General features: G+C 42.7%; 1 protein-coding gene across 1 annotated transcript in view; it reads left to right on the top strand.

The window, feature by feature from the left end:
* The first annotated feature begins 962 nt into the window (after positions 1-962).
* The window catches only part of LOC139226216 (ectonucleotide pyrophosphatase/phosphodiesterase family member 7-like), a 29,488-nt gene continuing 13,985 nt past the window's right edge, over positions 963-16,465 (top strand). The window contains 3 exon segments of the mRNA XM_070856841.1: positions 963-1,206; positions 4,537-4,682; positions 5,965-6,594. Of these exon segments, the coding sequence (XP_070712942.1) occupies positions 963-1,206; positions 4,537-4,682; positions 5,965-6,594 (1,020 nt within the window).

Raw genomic sequence — 16,465 nt, 5'->3', positions numbered from 1 at the left:
TGCTTGCTGCTTAGTAGTCCATTTCTGTAGGAATATGCATTTATTTTCCAAGGTTACCTCTATATATATTCTTAATAAGAACATAAGAAATAGGAGCAGGAGTTAGGCCACTCGACCCTTCGAGCCTGCTCCAACATTCAATAAGATCGTGGCTGATTTTCTATCCCATCTTCCTCTTCTTGCACTCAAAGTGTTGTGAATCTTTGGAATTCTCTACTCCAGAGAGCTGTGGATGCTTAGTCGTTGAGCATATTCAAGACAGAGATCGATAATTTTTTGGATACTCAGGGAATCAAGGGATATGGGAATAGGGCGGGAGGGTGGAGTTGAGGTAGAAGATCAGCCATGATCCTTATTGAATGGTGGAGCAGGCTCGAAGGGCCGAATGGCCTGTTCCTGCTCCTGATTCTTATGTTTATGTTTCTCATTCATTTATATGGCAACATAGAAACGCAACTGTTGTGCCTACCAGTGTCCTCAGAACTGACTCATTCCTTAATCGTTCGTTATGAGAACAGACCTAAAGCGAATTGCACCTGGGGAGGGGGTGAGAATCCTATCAAATGCTCACATTCTGGTTTGTTTCGTACCTGTCCAACTTGGCTTATATAAATATACTTATATCATAATATTTAAACCTTGCTTTAGAATATTACAAAACAGCTTGCAAATCTGCTCAAGTAGCTCTATCCTTTATTATTTGGCAGATATTAATTTTCCTGTCACGAAAGGATAAGCTATCAAAATCTCCTGTGGACAAATATCATGTAGCAATGATTACACAGCTCTAATCTCCAATAGAGCTATTCCAAAGTGAAAACTGTAATGTTAGCTTGTTTTGAAACCTACTATAAAGATTTATTTTGAGGATAAGATAAAGCTATATAAGCTCTACTGACCGATAAGTGAACATCTCATTGTTTTGTTCCTGGTTGCATAAGTAACTGACAGAAGCCATGGGAATGTATTCTATCCTATGCTTGGGTCTTTCTCTAACACTGACACTCAGCCTTCCGCTGTCGGGAGGTGAAGGGAGACATCCTAACAAACTGCTGCTCATTTCCTTTGACGGCTTTCGTTGGGATTATGACCAAGATGTTGAAACTCCAAATTTTCAAAATTTAGTCAAAGAAGGTGTAAAGGCAAAATATATTACACCCGCCTTCAATACAATAACCTCCCCATCTCATTTCACACTGATAACAGGTAAGTCCTCTTGAATCAGTTTCCTTTCACTACATCTATGCCTATTAAATGAATAACTAGATTGATACAAGTAATGAAAATATTATCTGAATGTTATGCAGCAAAAGCACCAGCTATTGAAATTAATGTGTGATCTGTGTATAATTGCATATTTTGATATACCGTTTAATTATAGATCTCATGGAATACTTTCTGTGGTTAGAAAAATGTTAAGAGTAGCTTCTGCTTAAACTTTTGTTAGTTATTACTCCAATTACAACAATTCTCTGGATCCATATGGAAAATGTAACATCCAATTCTGTTTCCCTTGGCAATTATGCTTTCAATTTGTGGATTGATTTTCTACGACTGGGCAAGTAACACCCAACTCCAACTCTACAGTCTTCTCACGGTGTAACCATAGTATTTTTAATGCCTGCATATATTGCCTTTCATTAGCAATAAGGGTCTCCAATTGGCACTCACCTACTTATGCATCAAATCTGTAAATGCAACTCCTCCACAGGCCTTACCTTAACTCACCACTTAATATTACGAGATAGTTTTCTTACGATCTCCTCCCCCAATGTCACTTTTATCACCAGATCAAAAATCAAACAGCTGACTGCTGTGGTAATACAGATAATCTTGGTTCATTTTAAATCAGGTAGGGAAACATTTAAAATCAACTTGGATAAAAGAGATTCTTAGTTAAGAGTAACTGTCTCAACACCACCCATCTGTAAAGTCATTCCCATTCACTGTAATTTAACTCATTTTCTGTATTACCAATTATAAAGGATCAAAATGCATATTTGTAACACATAATTTCAGCCTTAGAATTACTTAGGATCAATTTTCTATGTTTATCACTCCCGCTGACTTATTAAAAGCTCCACATGGTTTTGACACCTTGGGAAAGATTTCCTTTGCAACTGTGAATATAAAAAATAGTTTTTACAAGTTCACTACAAAAGGCAGAGAAAGTCTTTCTTCTTCCGTCAAGCCTGCGTCTTCCAGGGTGAGGATGCGTGTATTAGGGGCAGAAGGAGCTGGAAAGATAGATACAATGTACTATTTTATTAACATTAATCCCATCCAGAAGAATATCGGTATAGGCTAATTGAATTTTCGTAATCTATTTGAATACGTTAACTTAAAATCCCCTTTGGCAAACTTTATTTAGCATTTCACTGCAAAATCCTTTCCTGTTTTGAAAAAACAAACAGCTTATAGGGCTCATGGGGAATCACTTTTCCCCAGTGATTTGCGCCATTTTTTGGGGTCAGGCTGCTTTTTTTGGCCTGTTAAAAATCCACTGTTTGCCCAATAAATTTGCACCAGCGTAACTCAGTTAGTCACGATTTTTTTCAGGTAAATTTTTTTTTCAGCCAAAGGGGGCGTAACCAGCTACCTATGCCAATGCTGGCCATTTAGGGAACTTTGGCCAGCTGATAGTTACTCCATTTCTGCTTCGGCCAACGTATGTGGCCTCCCCAGAAAACCCTTGCAGAGAGTTAAAGAAATCGGCACAGATAAGTAAATCAGAGGAGGCCATTCGGCCTGGGCTAGGGGCGGAGAGCGGACCGGCAAGCCCTCCGCCCTGAGTTAGAGGCGGGCAGCGGACCGAGAGGGCACTCGGGGCCAGGGTCGGCGATGAAGGGAGCGGATCGGATCGGTAAGCCCTTTGAGTTGGCAACTATTGCTTCTTTATTGCTTAACAAGCAAGCCAAACAATTTTGTTGCTCTGCTGGACATCAGGCCCCCAGCACATAGCAAGAAGAATTAGCTTTACCAAACAGTACAAATTGATCCGAATGCAATGAAAATGAATGGTGATAACTATTTATTTAGATTGAACATGAAGTCGTAACATAGTTTCTTGATCTTTGTGCTTCGGAATAAATTGCGTTTACAGTGGTGCCTCGTCAACACAATATACGTTCGTTGCACGATTGGCTCTGTTTTCCTGCCAGGGGAAACTGTGCTAACTGCTGAGATTGATGCCACTTTGCGAGTAACTAGGCAGAGATCTCCAGAGCTTGTGGCACCAATAAAAAAACCTTCAATGCGTTGGCCAGCAGTAGCCTCGCTGATCCCTCTCACTGTTGTCAGAACAATCTTTGAAAATGGCTGATTGCCAAATCCCAGCTGTACTGAGCATGCGCGTCCATTGCAGCGACGTCAAAAACGTAAGTTTTTTTCCTGCACATGCGCAGAAGGTCATGCTTCGTTTTTCAGCGCAGACAGCAGGCTCCACCAGCCGAGGCGACTGGACATGCTGCGCGGCTCCGGATTCCAGTTACAGATCGGGGAAAGTTTGGACAATTATTTATGGCGCATTTCTGGACCTAAAAACCCGGCGTAACTCTGGCAATACGCCAGAAAACGGGCTTGGGCAAAATTGAGCCCATAGTTTCTAGGACACTGTTATCTGTTAGGTTTTAATTAAACCTCTCCACCTCTCTACCTCTCCTTCTTTAAGACCCTCCTTAAAATTTACCTCTTTGAACAAGCTTTTGGTCATCTGCCCTAATATCTCCTTATGTGGCTCGATGTCAAATTTTGTTTTAGAACACTGCTGTGAAATGCCTTGGGACATTTTACTACATTAAAGGTGCTGCGTAAAAATAAGTTGTTGTTCATTGGAGATTATTCATAACCTTTTTTTTTTAATCACCAGACCGTCACAAACCATACCAGCAATGCAATTTAAAGGGAAGGGATTTCTGATGAATTTCCACATCATCTTAAATATTCTGTTGTTACCCAATCCTCCCTTGTCTTTCAAACCATTGGTCTGTGGCAACATTGGATCAGATATTTTGTGCAAAACCCTTTCTTTCGTGATCTGCTGAATCGCATGTACTGATAACTGTATCTCCTGATTCAATATATTACTAGTCAGGAGCTGCAACACAAAATGTCCGTTGCACACTGATTCTGGCCAGCAGTTGAAAGTATAATCCACACTGTTCATGTATTTCCCTTTATAATATTCAGCAATATGTCAATTCATTAATGGCTGCTTCTCTTTGAACAGAAACAAGGCAGGTGTAATGACTTAAATTAACAACAACAGCAACAATTTATATTTATATAGCGCCTTTAACGTAGTGAAACATCCCAAGGCGCTTCACCCACACATCTCCTGTATAAAATCTGAGTAAAGTAGATATGGTTACTATTGAATAAATAAGGTAAAAGTTTATAGTCACTGTGTAAGTATCAGGACACTGCTGCAATTCCAACAGATATTACTCATGATGTTGATTCAATGGTGGTGAATCTTGATTAGCACATCTGTCAGCATTGCAAAATAAAAAAATAATCATTTAATTTTCTCTAAAGGAAGATATATAGAGACACATGGGGTGATCCACAATATGTGGTTCAATACAACAAGTGGACAGAAAAAACCCTATCACCAGACACAGAGCGTCAATGAGTATTGGGACAACGGAAGTCTTCCTATCTGGATCACCGCCCAGCGACAGGTAAAACATAACATTGGAATATTTCAACCAAATCTATGTGAGCAGGAGGGGTACGAGAGATAGCCAGCAAAGACTTTAATATGGAGCCAGGAAGGGCACTGCTATTCCTCCCGACTCCACAATAAGGTCAGTAAAAACAAATAAAACGTACCTTCCCAGTGGCAATTTCCAGCGGTCCTTTTGGCTGTCAAACTCCTGAAAATACTGATTGCAGCATGCACGCCGCATGCTGTGTCAGTCACAAATGAATTTTTCAAAGGGGGCCTCAAGCTAGCATATGCAAACATTTGCTAGGGGGCCGAACCCTTCTTTCAGGCACAGCCCTGGATGCCTATGCAGAAGCCTTTACCATTATTGTGGCCAGCGGCTATCCGCTATGCCACCTGCCATATTGGTCCCTTAGTTACCTGTTTTATGCCGTACAACAGGTGAGGCACCATCCAATTTCTATGGCATCACATTGTTTCATGAAGCAAGCTTGCATAGACACAGCAGAATTAAACTTGATCAAAACAAAAGTTTTCATTGTCTGTTTCTGTGGAGAATTTCTTAAAGGGAAATGGCCACTCTAGAGCTGAAAAAAATCTGCCTCAGGTTCTGTCTACATAAATTGTGCATCTTCAATACATCTCGAAAGATACACAAACAACATTTTTTTGAAAATAGAAACCAAAATTCTCTCAAGGCCAGAGTTGTAATAGCAGTAATATGTGTAGAATGAAAATAACCTTTTCATAATGAAAGTGGGCATTTCTGTCAGGTTTCTTTTAACTTCCTATGAATGAGGCTGCTCTTATACTAATGGTGACCGACCAGAAGCTCCAATATAGGCCCTGGCAAAGCATTCCCAGTTTGCACTGCCCGGCTCCTGAATGTCATGTCCAGAAGAATGTAACCAAGAATAACCAGATCTGTGCAGAACTCTTCTCCCAGAAGATAATGTTTAACTGTTTAGAGAGCTTTGGGGAGGGGAGAAACCCAGCTCTCTGAACATTTAAATTAAGGTCATGTATGTTAAAAAAAATGTCTAATAGATCCTATGAGCACTTTGTAAACCAAGTTTGACAACACAATGGAGTTACACACCTGGTAACATCAAACCAAAACACAGTGAGGCTACCTTCTCCAAGGAGTCCCACATCGCTTGTTTCCTTAGAGTTAGGTCAGGTCCTGAGTCCAACTTTGCACTGTAAAATCAGCAGATGAGTATGTTCGGAGAAACTGCCCTGATGTACAAATGAGACAATATTCACAGAATATTTTACCCCTATTCTATTTAAAGGGTTTAAGGACAGGTTCTGTTCACTTCCCTGGGACCAAACCCAGCTATGATGGAGAGAACGTTTTGCTGAAAGTCGTAGAGCCTGCAAACTACAAGTACAACAATGAAACAGCGTGGAGAGAAAACATCAACTTGGTGATGCGTTGGTTCGCTGTGGAGGATCTGGATTTCATCACACTCTACTTTGGCGAACCAGATGGAGCTGGCCACAGACATGGACCTGAATCGGAAAAGCGAAAAATCATGATCCGTCAAGTGGACAGAACAGTCGGTTATTTACTGCAGCGCATTGAAAGGTCGGGCTTGAAATCCAAACTCAATGTTATCATCACTTCGGATCATGGAATGACGACAGTGCTGAAAGAGCCAGCAGTGGAAGAAATCGTGCTGTCAAGATTTTCCAATTTTTCATTCAAAGATAATACTTTTGAATTACTTGATTATGGACCCACGGGCATGCTGCTCCCTAAAGAAGGAATGATAGAAAAAGTGTACCGGGCTCTGAAAGGTGCCCATCCTCATCTAAATGTTTATAAGAAAGAAGATTTTCCGAAACGACTTCGATATTCCAATAATGAAAGAATTCTCCCTATTATCCTGTACGGTGATCTCGGTTATGTTATTCATGGGGTGAGTACAAAAACAAACAAAACTGGTATAAAATGATGATTCAGGATTGGGAGGGAGCTAGATATTCGATAGTTTATATGACTATGATGGTAATGAGTCATGGAAAAGGGGACTGCAGAGAAAAATATTAGAATTTACAATACAACACTGGAGTGTTTTTCAACAGCACACATCCTGGCAAGCCATATGTTTGATATGCATCATTCAACAAATAAAACATCAAAACAAGTTAGTGATTAGATTAGTCCGAAAGGTGACACATTCAGGTAAATCTGATAAAGTAGCCTTTCATGGCAATCCCTATTTTTATTAATATGCTTGTTCCTTCTCTGATCACCTCCGTCTTGCCACCCACCTCTCCTCCTTTAAAATCCTCCTTTGATCACGTTTTTGCTCACCCCCCTATACTCTCGTTTCCTGGATTGGTGTCTGTTTCCGATATGCTTCTGTGAAGCAACGTGGGACAATTTTTATGTTAAAGCTACTATATAAATGGAGGTTATTGTTGTGCAAACCAAGTAGACGAGGGGTGGTTTCCGGATAAGGGAGGGAGGGTCAACCTGTACCTCCAGTAAAATATAATTCATTTTTATAATACCTTTGCAAATTAAGACAATTTTCTGTACTTCACAAGCAATCAACTCTGCAAATTCGATAAAGTTAAGACTTTTTAAATCAAAATAGGGTCAAATCAGATCTCATTAATGTCAATTACAAACCAACTTAGGCAGAAAAAGTAGTTTTCTTATACCAATTTCTATACTAAACCCATCCAAAGTGCATCTGAACATAGTACCATTACTAGTGTAGACAGTGCAGTATTTTGGGGGAGTATAAAGCGAGTGCTCGAATGAAGCTCACAGACAGGCCTTCCCAACAGACAGCGATAACATTACTGAATAGTTATGGATTTTGCAGATGTTTATATAACCTGTTAATTGGGTGTAAAGGATTAATACAACAAAAGGTGGAGATGCTCGAAAGTACCAAAGATGGAGGAAGCAACTACAAACAGGGCAGATTTGGCAACAATCACTAATATCTATCTTATGTGACAAAAGGAGGCTGGGTTTGTTCTAAAATCCAGGCCATTCCTCACTATAAATCGATTGAACACTCTCTTTCCCTCCAAAATAGGTCCTAGGCCTATGAGGTACTTAGGTGAGGCGGGGTGGGAGGAAAGAGACGCGGGAAGAAGAGGCGAATCTCAATTAAGGCCGATTCAGACATCTGCCCAGGCAAACTACCAATAGACATGTTTTCTGAATTCTCATCCACTTGTTCCTCACTCATCCCAAACCTTCATAATATGTTTTATTAATTACTAACCTTATTTTAACAAGTTAGGACTATGGCAATGGATGAGGACTAGGGCAATGGCTGAAGTCGGGGGGGAACCAGCAGACAGGTGGGTAAAAACATGCACAGATTTCTTTCCCCCATGATAGTTGGCTAAAACAGGCCAGTTCAAACAATGGGTACCAACTTCAAATCCTGAGATTGGGTTCATAGAAACATAGAAAATAGGTGCAGGAGTAGGCCATTCGGCCCTTCGAGCCTGCACCGCCATTCAATGAGTTCATGGCTGAACTTCAGTACCCCATTCCTGCTTTCTCGCCATACCCCTTGATCCCCCGAGTAGTAAGGACTACATCTAACTCCTTTTTGAATATATTTAGTCAATTGGCCTCAACATCTTTCTGTGGTAGAGAATTCCACAGGTTCACCACTCTCTGGTGAAGAAGTTTCTCCTCATCTCGGTCCTAAATGGCTTACCCCTTATCCTTAGACTGTTACCCCTGGTTCTGGACTTCCCCAACATTGGGAACATTCTTCCTGCATCTAACCTGTCTAAACCAGTCAGAACTTTGAATGTTTCTATGAGATCCCCTCTCATTCTTCTGAACTCCAGTGAATACAAGCCCAGTTGATCCAGTCTTTCTTGATATGTCAGTCCAACCATCCCTGGAATCAGTCTGGTGAACCTTCGCTGCACTCCCTCAATAGCAAGAATGTCCTTCCTCAAGTTAGGAGACCAAAACTGTAAACAATACTCCAGATGTGGCCTCACCAAGGCCCTGTACAACTGTAATAACACCTCCCTGCCCCTGTACTCAAATCCCCTCGCTATGAAGGTCAACATGCCATTTGCTTTCTTAACCGCCTGCTGTACCTGCATGCCAACCTTCAATGACTGATGTACCATGACCCCCAGGTCTCGTCGCACCTCCCCTTTTCCTAATCTGTCACCATTCAGATAATAGTCTGTCTCTCTGTTTTTACCACCAAAGTGGATAACCTCACATTTATCCACATTATACTTCATCTGCCATGCATTTTCACACTCACCTAACCTATCCAAGTCACTCTGCAGCCTCATAGCATCCTCCTCGCAGCTCACACTGCCACCCAACTTAGTGTCATCCGCAAATTTGGAGATACTACATTTAATCCCCTCGTCTAAATTATTAATGTACAATGTAAACAGCTGGGGCCCCAGCACAGAACCTTGCGGTACCCCACTAGGCACTGCCTGCCATTCTGAAAAGTACCCATTTACTCCTACTCTTTGCTTCCTGTCTGACAACCAGTTCTCAATCTATGTCAGCACACTATCCCCAATCCCATGTGCTTTATTTTGCACATTAATCTCTTGTGTGGGACCTTGTCGAAAGCCTTCTGAAAGTCCAAATACACCACATCAACTGGTTCTCCCTTGTCCACTCTACTGGAAACATCCTCAAAAAATTCCAGAAGATTTGTCAAGTATGATTTCCCTTTCACAAATCCATGCTGACTTGGACCTATCATGTCACCTCTTTCCAAATGCGCTGCTTTGACATCCTTAATAATTGATTCCATCATTTTACCCATTACCAATGTCAGGCTGACCGGTCTATAATTCCGTGTTTTCTCTCTCCCTCCATTTTTAAAAGCGGGGTTACATTGGCTACCCTCCACTCCATAGGAGCTGATCCAGAGTCTATGGAATGTTGGAAAATGACTGTCAATGCATCCGCTATTTCCAAGGCCACCTCCTTAAGTACTCTGGGATGCAGTCCATCAGGCCCTGGGGATTTATCGGCTTTCAATCCCATCAATTTCCCCAACACAATTTCCTGACTAATAAGGATTTCACTCAGTTCCTCCTTCTTACCAGACCCTCTGACCCCTTTTATATTCGGAAGGTTGTTTGTGTCCCCCTTAGTGAATACCGAACCAAAGCGCTTGTTCAATTGGTCTGCCATTTCTTTGTTCCCAGTTATGACTTCCTCTGATTCTGACTGCAGGGGGACCTACGTTTGTCTTTACTAACCTTTTTCTCTTTACATATCTATGGGAGCTTTTGCAGTCCATTTTAATGTTCCCTGCAAGCTTCCTCTCGTACTCTATTTTCCGTGCCCTGATCAAACCCTTTGTCCTCTTCTGCTGAGTTCTAAATTTCTCCCAGTCCCCGGGTTCGCTGCTATTCCTGGCCAATTTGTATGCCACTTTCTTGGCTTTAATACTATCCCTGATTTCCCTTGATAGCCACGGTTGAGCCACCTTCCCTTTTTTATTTTTATGCCAGACAGGGATGTACAATTGTTGTAGTTCATCCATGCAGTCTCTAAATGTCTGCCATTGCCTATCCACTGTCAACCCCTTAAGTATCATTCGCCAATCTATCCTAGCCAATTCATGCCTCATACCTTCAAAGTTACCCTTCTTTAAGTTCTGGACCATGGTCTCTGAATTAATTGTTTCATTCTCCATCCTAATGTATAATTCCACCATATTATGGTCACTCTTCCCCAAGGGGCCTCACACAATGAGATTGCTAATTAATCCTCTCTCATTACACAACACCCAGTCTGGTTAGTTCCTCAACATATTGGTCCAGAAAACCATCCCTTATGCACTCCAGGAAATCCTCCTCCACCGTATTGTTTCCAGTTTGGTTAGCCCAATCTATATGCATATTAAAGTCACCCATTAAAGCTGCTGCACCTATATTGCATGCACCCCTAATTTCCTGTTTGATGCCTTCCGCAACATCACTACTACTGTTTGGAGGTCTGTACACAACTCCCACTAGCGTTTTCTGCCCTTTGGTATTCCGTAGCTCCACCCATACCGATTCCACATCATCTAAGCTAATGTCTTTCCTTACAATTGCATTAATTTCCTCTTTAACCTGCAACGCCACCCCGCCTCCTTTTCCTTTCTGTCTATCCTTCCTAAATGTTGAATACCCTTGGATGTTGAGTTCCCAGCCTTGGTCACCCTGGAGCCATGTCTCTGTGATGCTAACCACATCGTATCCGTTAACTGCTATCTGCACAGTTAATTTGTCCACCTTATTCCGAATACTCCTCGCATTGAGGCACAGAGCCTTCAGGCTAGCCTTTTGAACACACTTTGTCCCTTTAGAATTTTGCTACAAAGTGGCCCTTTTTGTTTTTTGCCTTGGGTTTCTCTGCCCTCCACTTTTACTCATCTCCTTTCTGTCTTTTACTTCTGTCTCCATTTAGTTTATCTCTGTCTCCCTGCATTGGTTCCCATCCCCCTGCCATATTAGTTTAACTCCTCCCCAACAGCACTAGCAAACACTCCCCCTAGGACATTGGTTCCCATCCTGCCTAGGTGCAGACCGTCCAGTTTGTACTGGTCCCACCTCCCCCAGAACCGGTTCCAATGCCCCAGGAATTTGAATCCCTCCCTGCTGCACCACTGCTCAAGCCAAGTATTCATCTGAGCTATCCTGCTATTCCTACTCTGACTAGCATGTGGCACTGGTAACAATCCCGAGATGACTACTTTTGAGGTACTACTTTTTAATTTAGCTCCTAGCTCCTTAAATTCGTCTCGTAGGACCTCATTCCGTTTTTTACCTATAACGTTGGTACCAATGTGCACCATGACAACGGGCTGTTCACCCTCCCTTTTCAGAATGTCCTGCACCCGCTCCGAGACATCCTTGACCCTTGCACCAGGGAGGCAACATACCATCCTGGAGTCTCTGTTGCGGCTGCAGAAACGCCTATCTATTCCCCTTACAATTGAATCCCCTATCACTATCGCTCTCCCACTCTTTTTCCTGCCCTCCTGTACAGCAGAGCCAGCCATGGTGCCATGAACTTGGCTGCTGCTGCTCCCCCCTGATGAGTCATCCCCCTCAACAGTACTCAAAGTGGTGTATCTGTTTTGCAGGGTGATGACCGCAGGGGATCCCTGCACTACCTTCCTTGCAGTGCTCTTCCTGTTGGTCTTCCATTCCCTATCTGGCTGTGGACCCTTTACCTGCGGTAAGACCAACTCACTAAACGTGCTATTCACATCATTCTCAGCATCGTGGATGCTCCAGAGTGAATCCACCTTCAGCTCCAATTCCGCAACGCGGCCAGTCAGGAGCTGGAGGCAGATACACTTCCCGCACACGTAGTCGACAGGGACACCAGAGGCGTCCCTGATTTCCCACATAGTACAGGAGGAGCATAACACGTGTCCGAGCTCTCCTACCATGACTTAACCCTTAGATTAACTTAAATTGGCAACAACAATGCTAAAAGTTACTCACTGATACAGAAGAGAAAAAAGAAAAACTACTTACCAATCACCAGCCAATCACTTACCCCCTTGGCTGTGAGGTCACCTTTCTATTTCTTTCTACTTCTTTTTTGCCTTCTCCCTGTAGCTGCACAAGCTGACCTCTCGCCGACCCCGGACTCATGCCTCAGCGACGCACCTCCCGACTGCTGAACTTGCGGCCTTTATAGGCCTCTCGCCAACCCCGGACTCATGCCTCAGCGACGCACCTCCCGACTGCTGAACTCGCGGCCTTTATAGGCCTCTCGCCGACCCCGGACTCACGCCTCTCCACGCCTCTTCAGTTTGTGCCCAGCTGTAAGTGAAGCCCAAGGCCACTGCTGTGGAGTTTTCACAGAAAAATTAATAGAAGCAGCTAATGCAACTCTCAAAACAATGCTAAAATTGCCAGAATCCCTTGCAATAAAAACTGCATTTCACAATCAGTCACTATAAACCAGTAGCCCCTAAACATAAGCTAATGAGTTAAGCACCACATGCGTTAATACTACCAAAAACAAAAATGAACAACGATGGGGTTTCTCCAATAGATCAGTGGGTAAATGCACTAACTGGTGTCATTAAAACTAGGGAGATCAGAAATGGCCCAGGTTGAATCCCTGGTCCGTGCTGAGTTCGCTGATTACTATCGAGTAGAGTGCGACAACTGGCAACACCATACTCAGACTGGGAGGAGGGGCAAATCAAGTCACCTTCTGTCCTTATCAATATCCAGTGACTTCCGACTGGAAAACATTGTCAAAGAGGGCAGGCTTGGGCCCAAGCTAATGATACCCTCCAATATCCTGCACCACGGCCTACATATGAGGAATGGCCACTCATTCCATTATTTGTACAAGTCACCATCTTCTAGAGAGGAAGACAGAATCAGGAAGAAAATGTGGAGGGGAATATGGCAGGGTTAGCATTGCAAGGGTGTATTAAGTTTGAATACAACACCAGAACAGAAAGGCAGATATTCAAAAAGAAAAGACTATTTTTCAAATCAGCAATATCATCGCAGGTAATTTTACATTTCAAAGCTGAATCAGACAATTCGGTGGGGAAAAAGGCAATAATCACTGACAGTGTTTGTGGTTTGATGGTGAATTAGATCACTTAATATGATTGTGTTAAACACTTAAATGAGGCCACATTCTACCTGCATCATGAGTAACAAGCAGGCTAGAAAGTTTTCATGGCACAACTCATCCAGGTTTGGTTCCTTTCTCAGCTGTTCTCTTCAGTTAAAATGGCTCCTCTATGCACGTTCATATAATTCTGCTGAAACTCAATTTAGTTCAGCTGCTAAAGAGTTGTCTCATGCTGGGAAGTGACTGATTGACTGACCCCTGAAAGCCATCAACCAGAGAATTAACATAGAAACATAGAAAATAGGTGCAGGAGTAGGCCATTCGGCCCTTCGAGCCTGCATCACCATTCAATATGTTCATGGCTGATCATGTAACTTCAGTACCCCATTCCTGCTTTCTCTCCATACCGTTGGACCCCTTTAGCCTTAAGGGCCACATCTAACTCCTTTTTGAATATATCTAATGAACTGGTCTCAACAACTTTCTGTGGTAGCGAATTCCACAAGTTCACAATTATCTGAGTGAAAAGTTTCTCCTCATCTCGGTCCTAAATGGCTTACCCCTTATCTTTAGACTGTGACCCCCTGGTTCTGGGCCTCCCCACCAACAGGACATTCTTCCTGCATCTAACCTGTCCAATCCCGTCAGAATTTTATATGTTTCTATGAGATCCCCTCTCATTCTTCTAAATTCCAGTGAATATAAGCCTAGTCGATCCAGTCTTTCTTCATATGTCAGTCCTGCCATCCTGGGAATCAGTCTGGTGAACCTTCGTTGCACTCCCTCAATAGCAAGAATGTCCTTCCTCAGATTCGGGGAACAAAACTGTACACAATATTCAAGGTGTGGCCTCACCAAGGCTCTGCACAACTGCAGTAAGACCTCCCTGCTCCTATACACAAATCCTCTTGCTATGAAGGGCAGCATTATTAATGAACTTAGTATTCTAACTCATAATTAAACTTAAACATTAGTGTCAGTACTCAGCACAAAAGTTTGATATGTTATTCGATTTAAAGGGGCACTATCTTCACAAAGAGCGTTTGCCAAACTTTTCATCATTTGTTTACAGACAGAAATGTGCTGATGCAAGTCACATCGCTTCACAAAAATAAGATGTAGCTCTTCTCCCAAACATGGAAAGATATTTGCCAAACACCTTTTGTGAGACAGTGCCCCTTTAAGAGCACTGAAGAAAATTGTTATATTATAGGCATTTAAACACATTTCTTAAAAATGAGAAAGTCTTAGGTAAAACCCCTCACAGAAATAGTTTGTAAGTTATTGGCAAATATTGATACATGTATGGTAATAGATATTAGTACAACACTATTAGGACAGTTAAGCAGTGAAATGCAAAACCTTACAGTAAGATGGACTGAAAATGGTTTGGGAACTGAATGGAATCACTCATTAAAACAGCTCCCACAATGTGAAAACACTCGATGAGGGATGTAACTTAAGGGATAGGGGCAGAGGTATAATGCATTACTCTTATAGAGTAATACTGACATTGTGAAATTCATTGGGGTTATCTGAACCACATTGCGCACCTCTCTGAGCATTCTCACTGCCATTTGTGCATTTGTTCTTTGCCTCCAGCTGCTTATGTTTGCAATGAAGCCACTGAAGCCATTTATTTTCATTCATGGCATTTTATCAGGGGAGGGGATTGTAGCTGAGGTTGGGAAGAATTCTTGGAGTTCCAGGGAAGCAGATGGATAACAATTTCCTACTAGTCTGATAACAGGCCGCATCTGTTTATCTTGGTGGTGGGGGAGTTGGACTGACAGGCCTGGGGAGAGGAATCTGAATCCAACTGCTGGTAATGTAAAGGTGAATTATCAATGATCTAATGGGGGGAATTTGAGTTCTGTGATTGTCTACAGTGCTCACACATCAGTCTTTGGTCTCACAGATTCTACAGGTTGCAGACCAAGACCTGAATACTCAGCCCTAACAATTCCACCAAGCCAAAGATTACAAAGTTATTCTGCAAAGCATTTCTGCAATGTCCTTATCTCAGTGACATTGTTTGAGGAGACAAAGTTTGTCTTGTCCCCTGAGGACAAAGAGGGAGTCTCATGTCACTCATGTGCATCTCCTAAAATTTGGCCAAGAAGCCTCTGGTCAGTTGCTAACTTTCCAAGTTGTGAAAAAGTCAATAGCATAGGAGGGAAGGAATCCAAAAGTAAAAATTCAGCACTATACTCCAAATATTGCATCCAGTTCTAGTTAGATGTGACCCTTACGGCTAAAGGGATCAAGGGGTATGGAGAGAAAGCAGAAATGGGATAATGAAGTTGCATGATCAGCCATGATCATATTGCATGGTGGTGCAGGCTCGAAGGGCCGAATGGCCTACCCCTGCATCTATTTTCTATGTTTCTATGTGTCATGTATCTCACACTTCTGTACAGAACTGTATCTTACCATGCTATACATGACTGTAACTAGATATGACCTGTAACCACAAGCATACTTTACCACCAGGGGTGCACTTGCAGGAGACACTGCATACCTGTTCCACACAGATATATAAAGGCAGGTCTCAGGCAAGTGTGGCACTCGAGAGCTGTGAAAAATAAAGGTGCAGGTCCAGAGTGACCTTGACTTCAGCATGTGCCTCGTGTAAGTCTGTACTGCAGGGTCAGGACTTTACAGTGGCGACGAGTTACGGGATCACAGAATGGCTACCAATAGCTCAGATGAGAAATACAATGCTGGAGACAATTGGGAGGACTTTATAGAAAGGCTCCAGCAAAGCTTTGTAACTAAAGACAGGTTGGGCGACGATAAGGCAGACAAGAGAAGAGCCCATCTCTTGACTAGCTGTGGCTCGAAAATATACGCCATAATGAAGGACATGCTGGCACCCGAGAAACCAGCAAGCAAGTCGTTTGAGGAGTTGAGCACACTGGTGAGAGACCACCTAAAGCCAGCGAGCAGCCTACACATGGCCAGACACAGGTTCTACAACTACAGACGCTGTGTGGGCCAGAGCATACCCGACTTTGTGGCGGAACTTCGGAGGCTGGCTAGTTTATGTGAGTTCTCCGATGAACTAAGGAGAGAAGTACTGAGAGACTTTTTTATTGAAGGAATAGGCCACGCAGGCATATTCCGAAAGCTTATAGAGACCAAGAATTTGATCCTAGAGGCAGCAGCACTGGTCGCACAGACATTTTTGGCAGGAGAAGAAGAAACGA

This window comes from Pristiophorus japonicus, chromosome 16 (genome assembly GCF_044704955.1).
Source record: "Pristiophorus japonicus isolate sPriJap1 chromosome 16, sPriJap1.hap1, whole genome shotgun sequence".
NCBI lineage: Eukaryota > Metazoa > Chordata > Chondrichthyes > Pristiophoridae > Pristiophorus > Pristiophorus japonicus.
Note: the sequence above shows the minus strand (reverse complement) of the source record. Positions and strands in the feature narration are given on the sequence as shown.